Below are 15000 nucleotides of genomic sequence, written 5' to 3' on the forward strand. Positions count from 1 at the left end.
CAAACTATTTACTGTTTACTTCACAAGAAAGACTGAGATAGAAGTAAGCAAATCATATATATATATATATATATATATATATATATATATATATATATATATATATATATATATATATATATGTGTGTGTGTGTGTGGAAAACAGAATATCACGTCTCAATTTTTTCCCTTCTCTCTCTCTAAGAGAGAGTTTGTAATCTAAACGAGAGAGAGAGAGAGAGAGAGAGAGAGAGAGAGAGAGAGAGAGAGAGAGAGAGAGAGAGAGATTTAATGTACACGGATTTTGGCAGAGTATACATGCATTTAAGTGATAGTGATATTTTTACTTAATTTTCGAGAATAACAAAAGCTAAATGAATAGCCGATGTTCTTGTCTGACTGCTAAAACCTTCCGATATTGTGCTTGTCAGTGAAATAGAAGAGACCAGGTCCCTGCATTACGAAAACCACATTTTCGCCTTATTCTGTGGCTAAGTGGAACGAATCACAATGAATTACTAGTTTTTTCCCTTGTCAAAGCCTGAGAGGAACGAATCACTACTTTGTTTGGCTGGTTAAAGGCTAAAAGAATCGAATTATCAAAGGCTGAGAGGAACTAATCACATGTTTTTTTCGCTTAACAAAGGCTAAGAGAAGCGAATCTCTTTTTTCTTCTTCTTCCAACACAGAGCAGCCGCGTAGAATTAGAAAGGACGGAAGAAGAGGAGGAGCAGCAGCAAGCTAGGAAACGGGACTCTTTTTAAGTTATGGTAGCGATCGGGTGAATGGCAAAGGGAGGGAAGGGGGTTGGTCACAGGTATCCCATGGAGCCACATCCGGTTTGCTTTGGCGACACCTGTTTTCCTGTCCCGGTCATATCCCGGCTTGTTGTTAACCCATCCACACTCCCCCCAAATCCACCCACCCACCCACCACCACCACCACCACAAACCAGGCGTTCTGATCCTTTCCTGGACGTTTTCGCATCCTTTTTCCAGCAGACTCCATAATCTCTCTCCCATATCCCATAACTTGTATCCGCTTCCCCCCTCTTTTTATTTTGTTTCTCTCTCTCTCTCTCTCTCTCTCTCTCTCTCTCTCTCTCTCTCTCTCTCTCTCTCTGTGTCCTTTCGCTCTCGCTCGTGGTCAGTCTCAAGCAGGGTCTCAATACCCCAACTCACAAACGGAAGGACCCGCGTTCTATTCTCAAACCGGATGACAAGGGACGGATGGGCGCGTTCCCAAAAATCCAGTATGCCTCTGTTGACTTGTTGGCTAAGTGAATTAAGTACCTAAATGGTCGCAGCTAGCGCGGAGAAAGACTAAAACAGAACGTGGCTAATACTCTCAAAATGTACGTCATCAATACGGTGGGGCCTCGACGAGGTAAGCTTCTCGATGAGGTGGTCGTTCGTACGATATTCATGAGATATTTTCTCTGGCCTCGTGGCTCATAACCAAGTAGGCTGTTTTCGATTGCGGGACGAGAAAAACAATACCAGCTTGCATTCTTAAAAACCCAGCTTGCCTCTTGACATCATCAGTGGATTATGTATTTGATTGTTAGTAAATTCTTGTGTGTGGCAGCTGGGATAAAGAGAGAAATCAAAACAAGCGTGAGAGATCAGTGCTAGGTAATAATTTCCTCCATTACATCACATCGAAAAAAGAGGAGGGGTCTCAGAGTGGTGGTCCTCAGCCCCATCGGAATGAAACCATCCATCAAACAGTCGTGGGATATTCTCTCTCAGGAAATCCGCCTCTGAGTAATGAAGCCTAGCGTTAGCTCTTGATGCTTGTAGCACTCATTTCCTTTGGGGAAATGTAGGTAAGACTAGCAATTGGTTCCTTTATTCTGCGCTCATGTCCTTTTGAAATTTGAGCGAAAGAAATGGCTGCACTGAGACATTCTCCTTACTTTTTGATTTGTCTTGCTTTCGGAATGTTCACCCTTTCTTTTACCTGGAGGAGACGCCTCACCAGATAGCGAGAGAAAATCACAGTGGTCGTCATTTCATTTCTATGGAATGACATCGTACGTCATGTTGGTGATATTAGACTTCGTAGCACTTCCCCGAACTTCGATTTTCCTTACACCGGTCCCTGTATGAGGATTTACTTATTTCCCTTTTCATATTCTTTACAGTCCTGCATTTTACACTTTTTTGGATTAATGATGCTGTGATCGTTCTTCTCGCTGTTTTGTTTTTATTCTCAGTTTCAGTTTTACCTTTTTTTGAATAGGTAAACTTATGGAAAAAAACATGAGGTTCTTAGCTTCGAATAACCTTTGTATTCTTCCTTCCACTTCATCATCATCATCATCACCGGTAATATCTTGCAAACGGAAGGAGGCGAATGTAAAAAAAAAAAAGAAATAAGGAATCAGTGTATTCCCAAGTTAAAGAACCTCGTTTCAGAGTCGCCGGAAACATCACCATTCTCAGAGAAATGCTATCCTACATATCAATTTTATCCTTATCGTAGACAATTGAGAATATTCTGCTTGTTTATGACGATCACAGCCTGCCTTATATTGAGTTGTGCTGATGTGTAAGTGAAAGACACTTGATTTCATCTCTTGACACCTACGGTACTATATTCAGTGCCTGGCATGCTTAGGTCAGCAGAGGCTGAGTGAACTGCTCATTGAAATATTCCAGCAGAGAATGGCTCCACCCTCCCCCGATATTGAAATCCATATATCTCAATATTGAGGGAATACCATCGCTACAAAAAGAGTCCCTGGGTTTCATCAGATAGTAGCTTCTGTAACGTGTGACTAGAGGAACACCACCACCTCAGTCACTGCCACATTTATCGCATAACTGCGGAATCTAGATGAACCCCGATGCAGAAAACCCCCTCATGCACAAAGAAGTGTCATCAGCAGTGTAACGAAAACCGCTACCTGAACCACCAGTCTCCACTATCTTACCCGCACATTCTCAGTTCATAGATTTTAAGGCTCTTCTCTTCCAAGTTTACTTTCCTTTCATCTGTCTTAAATCATCCCCACATATCCGAATTATGCACTCTTTATTCTTGTCATCTACCTAACATCTCCCACTCTATGTACATGAGTACATGACTACACCTCCTCAAACTCCGATGCATTTTTTCAGCGGCACAAAACTTCTTTCCACGTTTTTTAATCTTTCCATTTCTCGTTCTTTCAGTCTTTTGTGTAATATGCTATATGAACAGTTTATGTCAACGCCTTCAGACTTTTTTTCCCTTGTTTTTATTCAGTACACCCAAATTTCACTTCCATGAAGGGGTCTTGGTTGAACACTCCCTTCATACATACCAACTTAGCTTCCATAGATGCTCTCCTTCTGTTCCACAACCTTGCATGCGCATGTACTGTACCATCCTTTCTCTTATTTCTCGCATCAATGGATACCAAGGGTCCATAGAGACAAAAATACCATCGTCTTAGCCATTCTTGCATAAGAAAAACTTTGAATAGCCCTCTGCAGATGCCTGCACCGTGTATCATCATTTCCCAATTGTAAATGTGTCGATTCTGCTTTTTTCTTTTTACGGTTCATGTAGACCACAAACAGCATTTTCCCTTTCAGAATTTTCACATAACTAAGTATGACTTAACACTTGATACACACTGCCTCTTGATATTATCTGTAATTACATTGTTCTTCCTTAGCTCTTTGTTGGGTGAGTCGGTAGAGCTGCGGACTGTCACTCGATGGGCCGGAGTTCAATTCCCCGGCCGGCTGATGAAGAGTTAGAGGAATTTATTTCTGGTGATAAAAATTCATTCCTCGCTATAATGTGGTTCGGATTCCACAGTAAGCTGTAGGTCCCGTTGCTAAATAACCAGTTGGTTCTTAGCCACGTAAAATAAGCCTAATCCTTCGGGCCAGCCCTAGGAGAGCTGTTAATCAGCTCAGTGGTCTGGTTAAACTAAGGTATACTTAACTTTTTTTCCTCTGTCAGTCTTTTTAAAATACGTCTTACTTCTTCATTCAAAATCCTGTCATGCGCGTTCTCTGGCATACAGTAACATAATGCCCCTCAAATTCTTTTCCTCCCCTCTTTTCGCAGTGCCCTTATACATAAGAACAAATTTTCCTCTCGCACATTCCGTTGGGAACTTTCCCTCATCCAGAAATACCTTACACACCCTGGTCGGCCATTCAATCATGCCTTCACCTGTGCAGTACTATCAATTCCTGGCGCCTATATACATCCTAATTGTCCTCCTTATATTATGAACAACAGCTTCCTTAAGCATTTTCATTTTCTCACTCATTTTAACTTCCTGTCTTCACCAACATTATATATATATATATATATATATATATATATATATATATATATATATATATATATATATATATATATATATATATATATATATATAAATATATATATAGCATATATTATGTGTATACTATACTTATTTAGCATTCTCTCACTTAAGCACTGTATGAGAAACCTAGCATTTAAATGAGTGAAAAAAAACGAGTTTTTGAGATATGGAGTGAAACCCTTTATTATTATTATTAGTATTATTATTATTATTATTGCGGCAGAAATCTCTTATTTTCCACAAACTTGTAAAATATCAACACCATGATTGTACACATAACAGTAATTTTCTTTCAGTACTCGAAAATTGAGCTACTGTAACATAATTCCAATTCATACTTTGTTACTATTTTTTTTATTTTGCTCATGTGTCTTGTCTATCCATGATGTGATGTGGCGCTATTTAATCCATTGACTGTAAAGTTTTCTACATATAGTTTCTTTTTGTAAAATAATAATGTTAATTATTATTTTACTAAATTATTATGAGATAGCAAGGAATCATTCAAAATGTCTGGTCGAAAAGAAGTTAAATGACACGGATTTTGTTTTACAACTAAACACCAGCCTCATGAAATATGTGAGTAACACTGGCAAAAGTACCATTGAATAACACAGTATCTATAAAAAGAATTACACGCATTTCCTCTCCTTTATTAACAGGATGCTTCTGTCTTCTTACAGATGATCAGCTGAGCACAGTAACGATCGCCGGAAGCGAGGAAGTATGCAGACCAAAAACGTCAACGTGGTCCAGCCTTCTGCCACCAAGATAGAGGTGAGTAGTGGCAATTATAAATAATTCCTTTTTTTGGGTGGGGCGTGGGTTTGGGTAAAACTTTGGTAAATTAGGAAGGGGGGAGAGAGAAATTAATAGATGTAAAAAGACCGAGAAGGCGTCGACCTATAAACGATAACGTGGAAGTGAAAATGTGAAATCTAATTTAGAAAACATTTGGTTTTCCTTTACTATACTCATCCAAGTTTCACATTGTTTCGCGAGTTTTCAAAATCTTTTTTGAAATAATTTCTAAGGGATTTGCTCCTCTATTATCAGTTATTAGATTTCCTGATGAAGGTATCATTGTACTCCCTAGTAAAAATACTTTCTTCCATTGTGCTTTTGTATAGCACGTAGAATTATCAGTACTACAATTGTAATTCGTTTGAGAGATTTGAAAGGAGGTGAAGTTCAAGAACTCGCTTCGATTATGCCATTGCAATGAAGGACGCAGCTCGTGGGAAATGACCATGAAGTTACTTTCTCACGCATGTTAGCTCTCTCTCTCTCTCTCTCTCTCTCTCTCTCTCTCTACACGCACACACACACACATCTGTACATATATTTGACATTCGATAATATTTTGATTAAGAAAACATGAGCTGATTCGTATAACCGCACTGCTTGCCTATAGTATTAATCGATATAGTCATCATCATCGTCAACATTATTACTGTACTCATAATCTGTTTAAATGTGCGTTTACATTTTAATTATTCGATTGGAAGCAAATTATGGAATACAGGCGTATCCGTTAGGACCAAAATTCTGCCGAGAACCTGGTTTTAGAGGTATTTACTATGTGATAAAGTCTCTTCTTAAGTTAGTGGCGTGAGTTCGTAAACACTTAGGTAAACTAAGTACAGTAAATTAACAAAGGAACAGAAACAACGACATTTTCACACTAATCGTAGTGTGCAAATAAAGGTGTTACAACGCTTCTTCTTATAAAATGACACGCAGACTGACGGTTAATTGAAAGCCACACAGAAATTATAACGAAAGTTTGCTTCGTCATGGAGATTGAAGTTTCTAATCAAGATTCAAATGAAACTCTTAAAAAAATCTACGGAAAGAAAGCGCCCACGTCAGGTTGCAAGTTCTACCAAACTTTTACATTACTTGTTCAAGGATAAACAATTCAATTTTAATCACAAAAAGAACTTCTGTGACGCCGTGTGTGTGTGTGTGTGTGTGTGTGTGTGTGTGTGCTTAGGCTTATCATGAAATTATCTAATGATAGCATTTGGCTTTAGACTTGGATCACGCGGAGCCTGTAACTACTTCTTATGAAAAGAAAAAGTTGTGTGGATGATCTCGCTCCCCAGTGCAGTTTCCTGCTCTGGAACCGTTGGCTTATCGCGTGGGATCTAAAAGTTAAATTTGCCTAACTGTTTTTAAAGACTCTCTCTCTCTCTCTCTCTCTCTCTCTCTCTCTCTCTCTCTCTCTCTCTCTCTCTCTCTCGTGAATTGCATTTCAATGCCTATCAGCTTTTCATAATGATTTACGTAAATCTGATCTATATATCTATTAATTTGTCAAGTAATTTTTTCTCTTCTAATAACTGATCTCTTCTGTCTGCATTTCCCGTCACCTTCAGGTACTCCTTTCAAATGGAAACCATATTCTTTGGAAGTTTGAGTTTCAAGTCAATGGCCCCTGTGGACTTGTTCCATAGAAATAGGGTCATCTTCTGCATAATAATAACTAGGAGGGTTGATCGTATTCGAAAAATTTCTCGTTGGAAACTGCGTCTGCGGCGTAGCAGAGATTCTTACTTTCCATTTTGGATTATAAATTACCGTTGCTAGTCACGCTAATCACGGGTTCTTCACTTTCCCTTGAAAGAAAATTTAGCGGTATCCGTCGCGCACCGGTGCTCAAATACTTTAGTTCTTTTAGTTATGAGGCAGGTATCTGAAGTTTTTATGAACTCTTGATTTAATACTCACAAAATGCCTTATATATATATATATATATATATATATATATATATATATATATATATATATATATATATATATATGTGTGTGTGTGTGTGTGTGTGTGTGTGTAAATATATTCATATATATATATATATATATATATATATATATATATATATATATATATATATATATATATATATATATATGTATATATATATATGTATATATATATGTATGTGTATATATATATTATTTATATATATATATATATATATATATATATATATATAGTATATATATATATATATATATATATAGTGTGTGTAAATATATTCATATATATATATATATATATATATATATATATATATATATATATATATATATATGTATGTGTGTGTTTGTGTGTGTATGTATGTATGATGTGTGTGTCTGTATGTACGTGTGCATGTTTGTGCATTTTTAATGGTGACAATGATCTCTTAACTTCTAGACTTAATCGCACTTTTTTTTGCATGCGCTGTCACCGCTAGCTTGTATCCGAGCTGGAAATAAATGAAAAGACTTCTAATTTGCTCGCATGATTTTATGATGTTACTGAGTGACTGCATTAATTAGACTTTTGTTTGCATGAACCCTTTGTTTAGAACATTTTAATGGAGTTTTATATAGTTATTATTTTTCAAATATTTATTTACTACGTTTTTGAACTTTGTTGCCGATCTGTTCATATTTTGAAATAACTTTTTAAGCAATGCACCTCTCCACCTTGGGAGTGTGGCTCCAGAATATGGAATTCTCCCTCTGGTGTTCAGTAAGCACTTTTGGTATGAGGTTACTCGCCCTACCCTCTTCACCACGAATATTCTAAAGATATATGTGGTGACATTGTCTAGCATTACGTGGTTATCACCCACCCAAGTACTGACCAACATGGCTCATCCCCCCTAGGGGGTAATACCATTAATGCATCTCATGTGGTGCACTGTAGGCATTATTAAACCGTACCTCCGTTCATATTCTCTTTCCTCCTTCTTACTCTCCACCCTCTCTTATCAATTGTCTCATTGTGCAACTGCGGGGTTTTCCTCCCGAACACCTCTCAAACCTTTTCGCTCTAAATTTCCCTTCCAACGCTGAATGACCTCATAGGTCCCAGCGCTTGGCCTTGGCCGAAATTGTATAGTATATTACATTACCATTGGTTCATCTGATCGTACAATCAGGGGTTTAATGAACATTGGCTGCCGTTGGTAGCATGATTCAAAAAGTATCCGACCTTTGTCCACAAAACACAAATGATTCACAATCACAACAGTTTTGTTGGAGTTGACAGCACTATATGCGCATATAAATTTTAAAAGCTATATGTGGCATACCCGCCTATATATATATATATATATATTATCATCCCTACACAACATGTATATATATATATATATATATATATATATATATAGAAGATTCATATATATAATGGGCGTAACACAAATAAAGGAGTGGTATAATCGCTTACATACAAAGCTCAGTTGAGAGCAAGCCACGTTGAATGGGTCCATGTCAAAACGGGAAAATGTTCGTCGAATCCCCGTCGTACCATCAACGAAATTCATTTATCACAGGATATAAATTCCCCTTCCATGGTGATAATTCTCCATCGGTTGGAACATACAACTCCTGGTAGCACAAATTTGATATTAAAGTGACGACATTTGTAGCTTCATGATTGTATATAAATCACGTCATCACAATGGAAGCATGATAAAAAAAAGCGCGACAGGTTTCGTAGCAATGTCATATATTGACATTTTTTTATAATGGTATATCATAATATATATATATATATATATATATATATATACCTTCGATACTGTACAGAAATATATACTGTCACCATTACAATGCACCTGCTTTCTGCCAACCTGAAGAAGGGCCAAAAACAACACTCCAGACATATGGCTGGACAACGTTCCTTGTTACAGTTACACTTTATCGGCTGAACTAAGTATGAGCCTTCGTGGCAGTAAACTTCCACTATATCTGCCATTTCCTGTCCCTCCACCCTGCTCCACTTCTGTGCAGTCTCTCATTCTGTGGATGTTAATTCCTGTGGACTGGGAAAGTTCAACGTGAATATCTGCACAGGGAACTAAGGAGCTTTCAAAAATATTACCATTTCTAACCACCCTGCATCGTGCAGCCTTGGGCCCTCGACAGTATCTTTTCTGTAGAGCGCTTGTTTTTTGGGGAAAAAAATCAGTCATCTTTCAATGTGATTATTTTGGTATTAGTTTCAATTTATAGCTGAATATTTTTCATACCATCTCCTGAAGTATTTAGTTTGCTCTGCGTCAACAGCCATCTAATCTGTACTGAGAGACAAGTAAAAAAATTAATTTTACTTTTGGCAGTCTCTTGTTGCTGCCTCTTCATATTCTGTCTCTCGCGCTGCCCGAGTATGTGGTACTAGAATGACGACGTGTGAAATTTTACTAATTCATCTTTTTCTCTCTGTCTGTCTACCTATCCATCTTTCTTAATTTTTGTATAATTCTTCATCCCTTATAACGAAACCTTTCCTTATATTCCTCTCTCCCGTAATTTCTTCCATTCACCATTTTGTACAAAAAATAACCATGTCTGGTATTGGGAATAGTGTTGTTCACATATGCGAGACCCGTGATCTGGGCAGGGTTAACTCAGACCACGCGTAGAAGAGTGGATGAAGTGAACAATGCAAAAGGCAGAACTGTGAACAACTGAAACAAAGGGAAATGAAATGCAAAACTTAAGATAATAAAGAAAAGAAAAAGAAAACCAGTTTCTCCTCGTTTGGTCTGCTGCCCAAATCCACCCTATCAGACTAGGTTTTCATGAAAGTTCCCGTCACAACTACATCTTGAATCTTTTGATATCCTGCTTTATCAAAAGCGCGCGCGCACACACACACACACACAAAACTTTAGGGTTAAGGCCCTTCCGTCCCAAATCCTCTTTCGCCACATCCACCTATTTGCAGAAATGTTAGTTGATAACAGAGAAGAGACTTGTGAGAGGAAGAAAGTACTCGTAAGAAGTACTCGTAAGCAGAGAAACCTCACGGAGTTACTTATGATGGCAAACAGAAGCCAGGAAGACTGAACAATAAATCTTATTTTGGACTTTGGAAATAGCTGATTAATAAAGGTATCTGAGAGAGTTTTTTTGTGATGGCGAGATGAGAGAAGACTTATTAAGAAAGGTAACAGGATTTTTGTAAAAGGTTCGAAAGAATAAAGTGGTGTTATTATGATCTCGCCTCTCGAGATCAACAGGTTCTTAAAAGAAAACAAGCAATTCGCCTGAAATGACTGACGAGAGGTGACAAACAAAGGAGGAAGGAGCAGAATACAAAAAAAGTGACCTTAATATTAATTTGTTTACAAAGAGTTATATACATAATATACAGTGAGTCAAGGTTCTGGGTGGCAAAAACACAAAATGATCAACTAACAATAATATGTAAAACCAGTCAAAGAATCTATAAACAAATCCACACTGCAATAACAAGGCCATGAAATATCATAAAATCATACAGATACAAATAGAATAAACAATAATGACAAAATAGGCAGTACAACGACAATAACAATCTGTAAACAGAAAAAAAAAATAGGCAGCATAATACATAATTAAAATTAACACTGAAGCGGCATCTTGATAGAGAGCAAAACGGGAGCACTTCCTCAAACAATGAGGGCCACGATCCAATACCGGACAACTTCGACAGAGCCGACACGACAACCATCTCGTCCTTGGAAACAATATGGAGGTCCTCCTCGAACACTGGGCAATCAAGACAGAGTTGATACAACAACCATCTCGTCCTCAGATACTCTCCGCTGCTCTGCTGCCAAGACTCTGCCTCTCTGCCGCTCTGAACGTGACTGGTCGTTGATTCGTTCTGCGCTCCAGAACCTGACTAAAGAAGTCTGACGCCATCCAACAGACGTCAACTCGCCAGCAATTAAAACAAACAAAAACAAAGGAGGCAACAACCCAGCAAGGGAACAATCGGCAAACGATTGTTCCTAACAGGTGTCTATGGAAACAGATGTTTGGATATATGGAGGACAAATGGATGTTGAATGTACATGAAGGAGTAAACAAAAATGAAGGTTGAAATGTGAATAGTATCTCGGAGGGAACTTTATCGGTTTCTCTACTCTTATTTGAAATCCTGAAATGACTGATAGAATAATGGTATCGTTTTGCGTCGTTCTTCTGCGGATGCCATACATTTTATTATACATTGCTTAGATTAGTGTTTTACAACGTTTATTAAAGATTGCTTACATTAGTGTCATACAACGCTTTATAATATTGCTTAGACTGGTGTCTTATAACTTTTACCATAAATTGTTTAAATTGGTGCCTTACAACGCTTTATTATTATATATATATATATATAAATATATATATACATATATATATATATATATATATATATATATATATATATATATATATATATATATATATATATATATATAATATATATATATATAATAATTATATATATATATATATATATATATATATATTATTTATATATATTATATATTATTTATTTATTTATTTATTTATTTATCTTGCTTAGATTAATGTCTTGAATCGTTTATCATATAGTGGTTAGATTAGTGTCTTGAATCGTTGGTCATATAATGCTTAGATTAGTGTCTTACGTCTCTGTATTATATACTGTTCATATTAGTGTCTTGAAACGTTTATCATATATCGCTTAGATTGGTGTCTTCCAGCGCTTTATTATACATTGCTATTGAAGGTGGCATTGGCCTTAACATGACTAGTTCTTGTTAACATATTAACAAAAACAATAGACAAAGTTCAAGAATAACGCCGTTTGAAGGTCGTCCCCTGAGAACATGACTTTCACTGATGCCTGAGGGTTTAACTGAGCAATGCTTAAACGGGATTAATATTACATATAATGAATAACCAAGTGCTTTGTCATTTAGATTATGACTATCACTTGATTTTAAAATGTATCGTTTAAATGTTTTATCTTAATGAACTGTAGACTTATTTGGGAGATGTTTTTGCCTTGAAGGGTTGATAATTTCTTTCTTGATTGCCTTTCATCGTTAATGACATGCGCATTTTTTTATGGAGTCCATTCATTCTTTCAGCTGTACGATTATTTCTGAATGAGATATTTTCTTATGTAGGCGTCATACTTGTTTGTAAATTTATTGCAGTTCTGTGGGAACGAATCAGTTATTTGCGTGGTATGTTGATATATAACTACACTCAGTTTGTATTCTGTTTCCAAGTTAAATCCTTCTTATTACATTGTCGTTTTTAATTCTTAATAAGTTTTATTTTTAATTCGATGATAATTCAGTATTTCTAACTGGATTACAATTATAAATGTATTATCACTTCTAAAAGGTTGGAGAGTCGAACGCTTCTTTGTCCCTTAAAAAAAGAATATATCTTTTAGAGTAAAAACCTGGTTTCCTCAATGAGTAAATTATCATCATACTAATGATATATCTGTCTTATCGAATAGCTAGTTCAAATAAATACTGTTTGGATTTCATATCTGCCTTACTTCATCGTAACAATTTCTTACGATCTAGCATTTCTCTTTGAGCTTCTTAATTAGATTATGCAAGTTTGGGCCACCCGGTCTTTGGGACTCATTATCTTGTTTCTCTTAATGGTAGATTGCCAAGGCACGATAATGAAGTCTCCAGACTTGGTTGTCGCGGCTGTATGTATGCTCAAGGCATTCAGAAGCAGAAACACGTTGTTCAATATGATTTCAGATCTCAGAGAGCATCATGACTGCAAGAAAATTAATCTTATTGCAAATCAAATCGATTTGAAAATGCACTTACTCTTCTCAGCATTGACAAACCACGATGTGAATTGTAAGATATGGAATTTCAGTGGAAGCGAATAAGTATTAAAGAATGTGGATGCTTCGAAGTCGTGGAAATTCTGATATTCATCTATTCGTCGTAGAGAGCACTGCCGTCAATACAGCTCAGGAGGTGTATTTTAGGCATAACTAAAGCGTGTTTGCAGCGTCCCTGCATCCACTTTTTAGCCTTTTACTTTACCTCCACTACCTCTTCCTTTCTTCAGTCTTGCTGTCAACACTTCTAACTGTTACTTCTTGTGCAACTCAAGGGTTTTCTCTCGATTCCACCTTGAAGTCGTTGTATTTCATCTCGTTTTTTTTTAATCTGTTTATCTGGCTGTCCAGTCATTCTAACTTCCTCTTTTCACTGTCTTAAGAACTGAATGGCCGGAAGTGCCCAATACTTGGCTTTACAACCTAAACTTCATAAATCAATCAATCATTCAATCAATATTCATTTGTCGGAGGCTGTTTAACCTCTGTCGTCCTGGCGTAAGAAAACCGATGTCCGCTATGGACAGGAACTGCTAAGGAAGCCTAAACAACTTCAAGCTAAGCCCAGGATTAGTGTGGGATCATTGGGTTGGTAACTTACATTCAAGCTCGAACATAGCTTCCATCTGAGTCAGGGTCAGTAGATGGCCTAATTCTTTCCTGGCCAAAGATTTTTGTCAAAAAAATCAATCTCTAACGATTTAGATGATTTTGTTCTTAAATTGTAATAATAAGCTTTCATAATTTTACATCCTTTAAAATTAGTTTAATGTACTCTGCCAAGTAAGCGTAAAGGGCACTTACAATATTTCGAGTCATAATCACTAAGACATAATTTGAGATGTTCGTGTGTTATCTCACAATTCTTGATTTATACACGGAAGTATTGGACATCCTACTCATAGTGGAAAACGAATATTTGACTTTTCAGCTGTTTATGAGTAATAGTTTGTAAAGACACTTTTCCATATTAATATTTTTGATGTCCATGCAAAACTGCTTATATATAAGGTTCACCACCTCATAGTGTGTAAAGTAACCTTTATATCTCTCCGCCATCCTGGGATATAGTAAATTTATGCGAACTAGACCATTTAACAAAAGTGGTGGTAGGCATTGAGATGTTATTCCCAACTCCTGTATTGTGGTCGTTTTAGCAACACTTGTTCAGAGGCACAATTACCTTTCATTTATGTATTTCTTATATTATCTTTTATTTTATTGTGTCTCGGTACAAGAGGAATATCACACAGCAACTGTCTCTTGGTTTCATAAGCAGTAAAGATAAAACGCTGATACGAGTCCTGCGAACCATAGCAAAATATCTCAGGTATTAAAATCATCCTCATTTGGGAATGTTGGATTGGTTTGGCTTGTGGTTTTATTGATTGCTGAGGTTACATACGCCACCTCGCAACTATAAACTGCATTGTATACATTTGTCATTATTGCGATATGTAATGAAAGGCATGACTGATAATACATATCTCGCTTCAGTTAGCAGTGACATTTCTGCTCCGATAAAACGTAATAAGCGCTTTCATTATCAGGTTCTATTTGATGGTAAGTCCGGCACAAAAACTGACAGAAGTCCTCTGCATACCCTCATTCTCACGGCGTGTTCAGGAGCAACGAAGCCCCGTAGGGAATAATAGCTCGCTGTAATCTCTTCACGTAATAAGGTCCGCGTAATTGGACTCACACGGCGATGGACGTCTGGAAAAGGAGGGAAATTACGTTCGAAGTGAGGAAGTTTAGGTGGAATGTGTGCCTAATGTGACAACTATTGCGGTGTTTATCTTTGCATTGATAATGAGAGAAACTTCTCAGCTTTTTTGTGCCTTCATGGTAGTTTTCTGAGTTTGGGAATGTACGTGATGAGGAAGGCTTTTCGTTTCATTTTCCTGAGCCCATCTCCGCTGGAACCCGGCCCCCCATTCTCTCTCTCTCTCTCTCTCTCTCTCTCTCTCTCTCTCTCTCTCTCTCTCTCTCTCTCTCTCAGTAGTAGTAGTAGTAGTTGTAGTAGCAGTAGTAGTAGTAGCAGTAGTAGTAG

General features: G+C 37.0%; 1 protein-coding gene across 3 annotated transcripts in view; it reads left to right on the plus strand.

Moving 5' to 3' along the window:
- Positions 1 to 15000, plus strand: part of LOC136833434 (uncharacterized) — a 144629-nt gene that overhangs the window by 57118 nt on the left and 72511 nt on the right. For all 3 annotated transcript variants that reach the window (XM_067095592.1, XM_067095591.1, XM_067095593.1), the window contains exon 2: positions 4999 to 5092. In XM_067095592.1, coding sequence (XP_066951693.1) covers positions 5042 to 5092 — 51 coding nt within the window. In that variant the 5' untranslated portion in view covers positions 4999 to 5041. The remainder of the gene's footprint in view (positions 1 to 4998; positions 5093 to 15000) is intronic.

Source organism: Macrobrachium rosenbergii, chromosome 51 (genome assembly GCF_040412425.1).
Source record: "Macrobrachium rosenbergii isolate ZJJX-2024 chromosome 51, ASM4041242v1, whole genome shotgun sequence".
NCBI lineage: Eukaryota > Metazoa > Arthropoda > Malacostraca > Decapoda > Palaemonidae > Macrobrachium > Macrobrachium rosenbergii.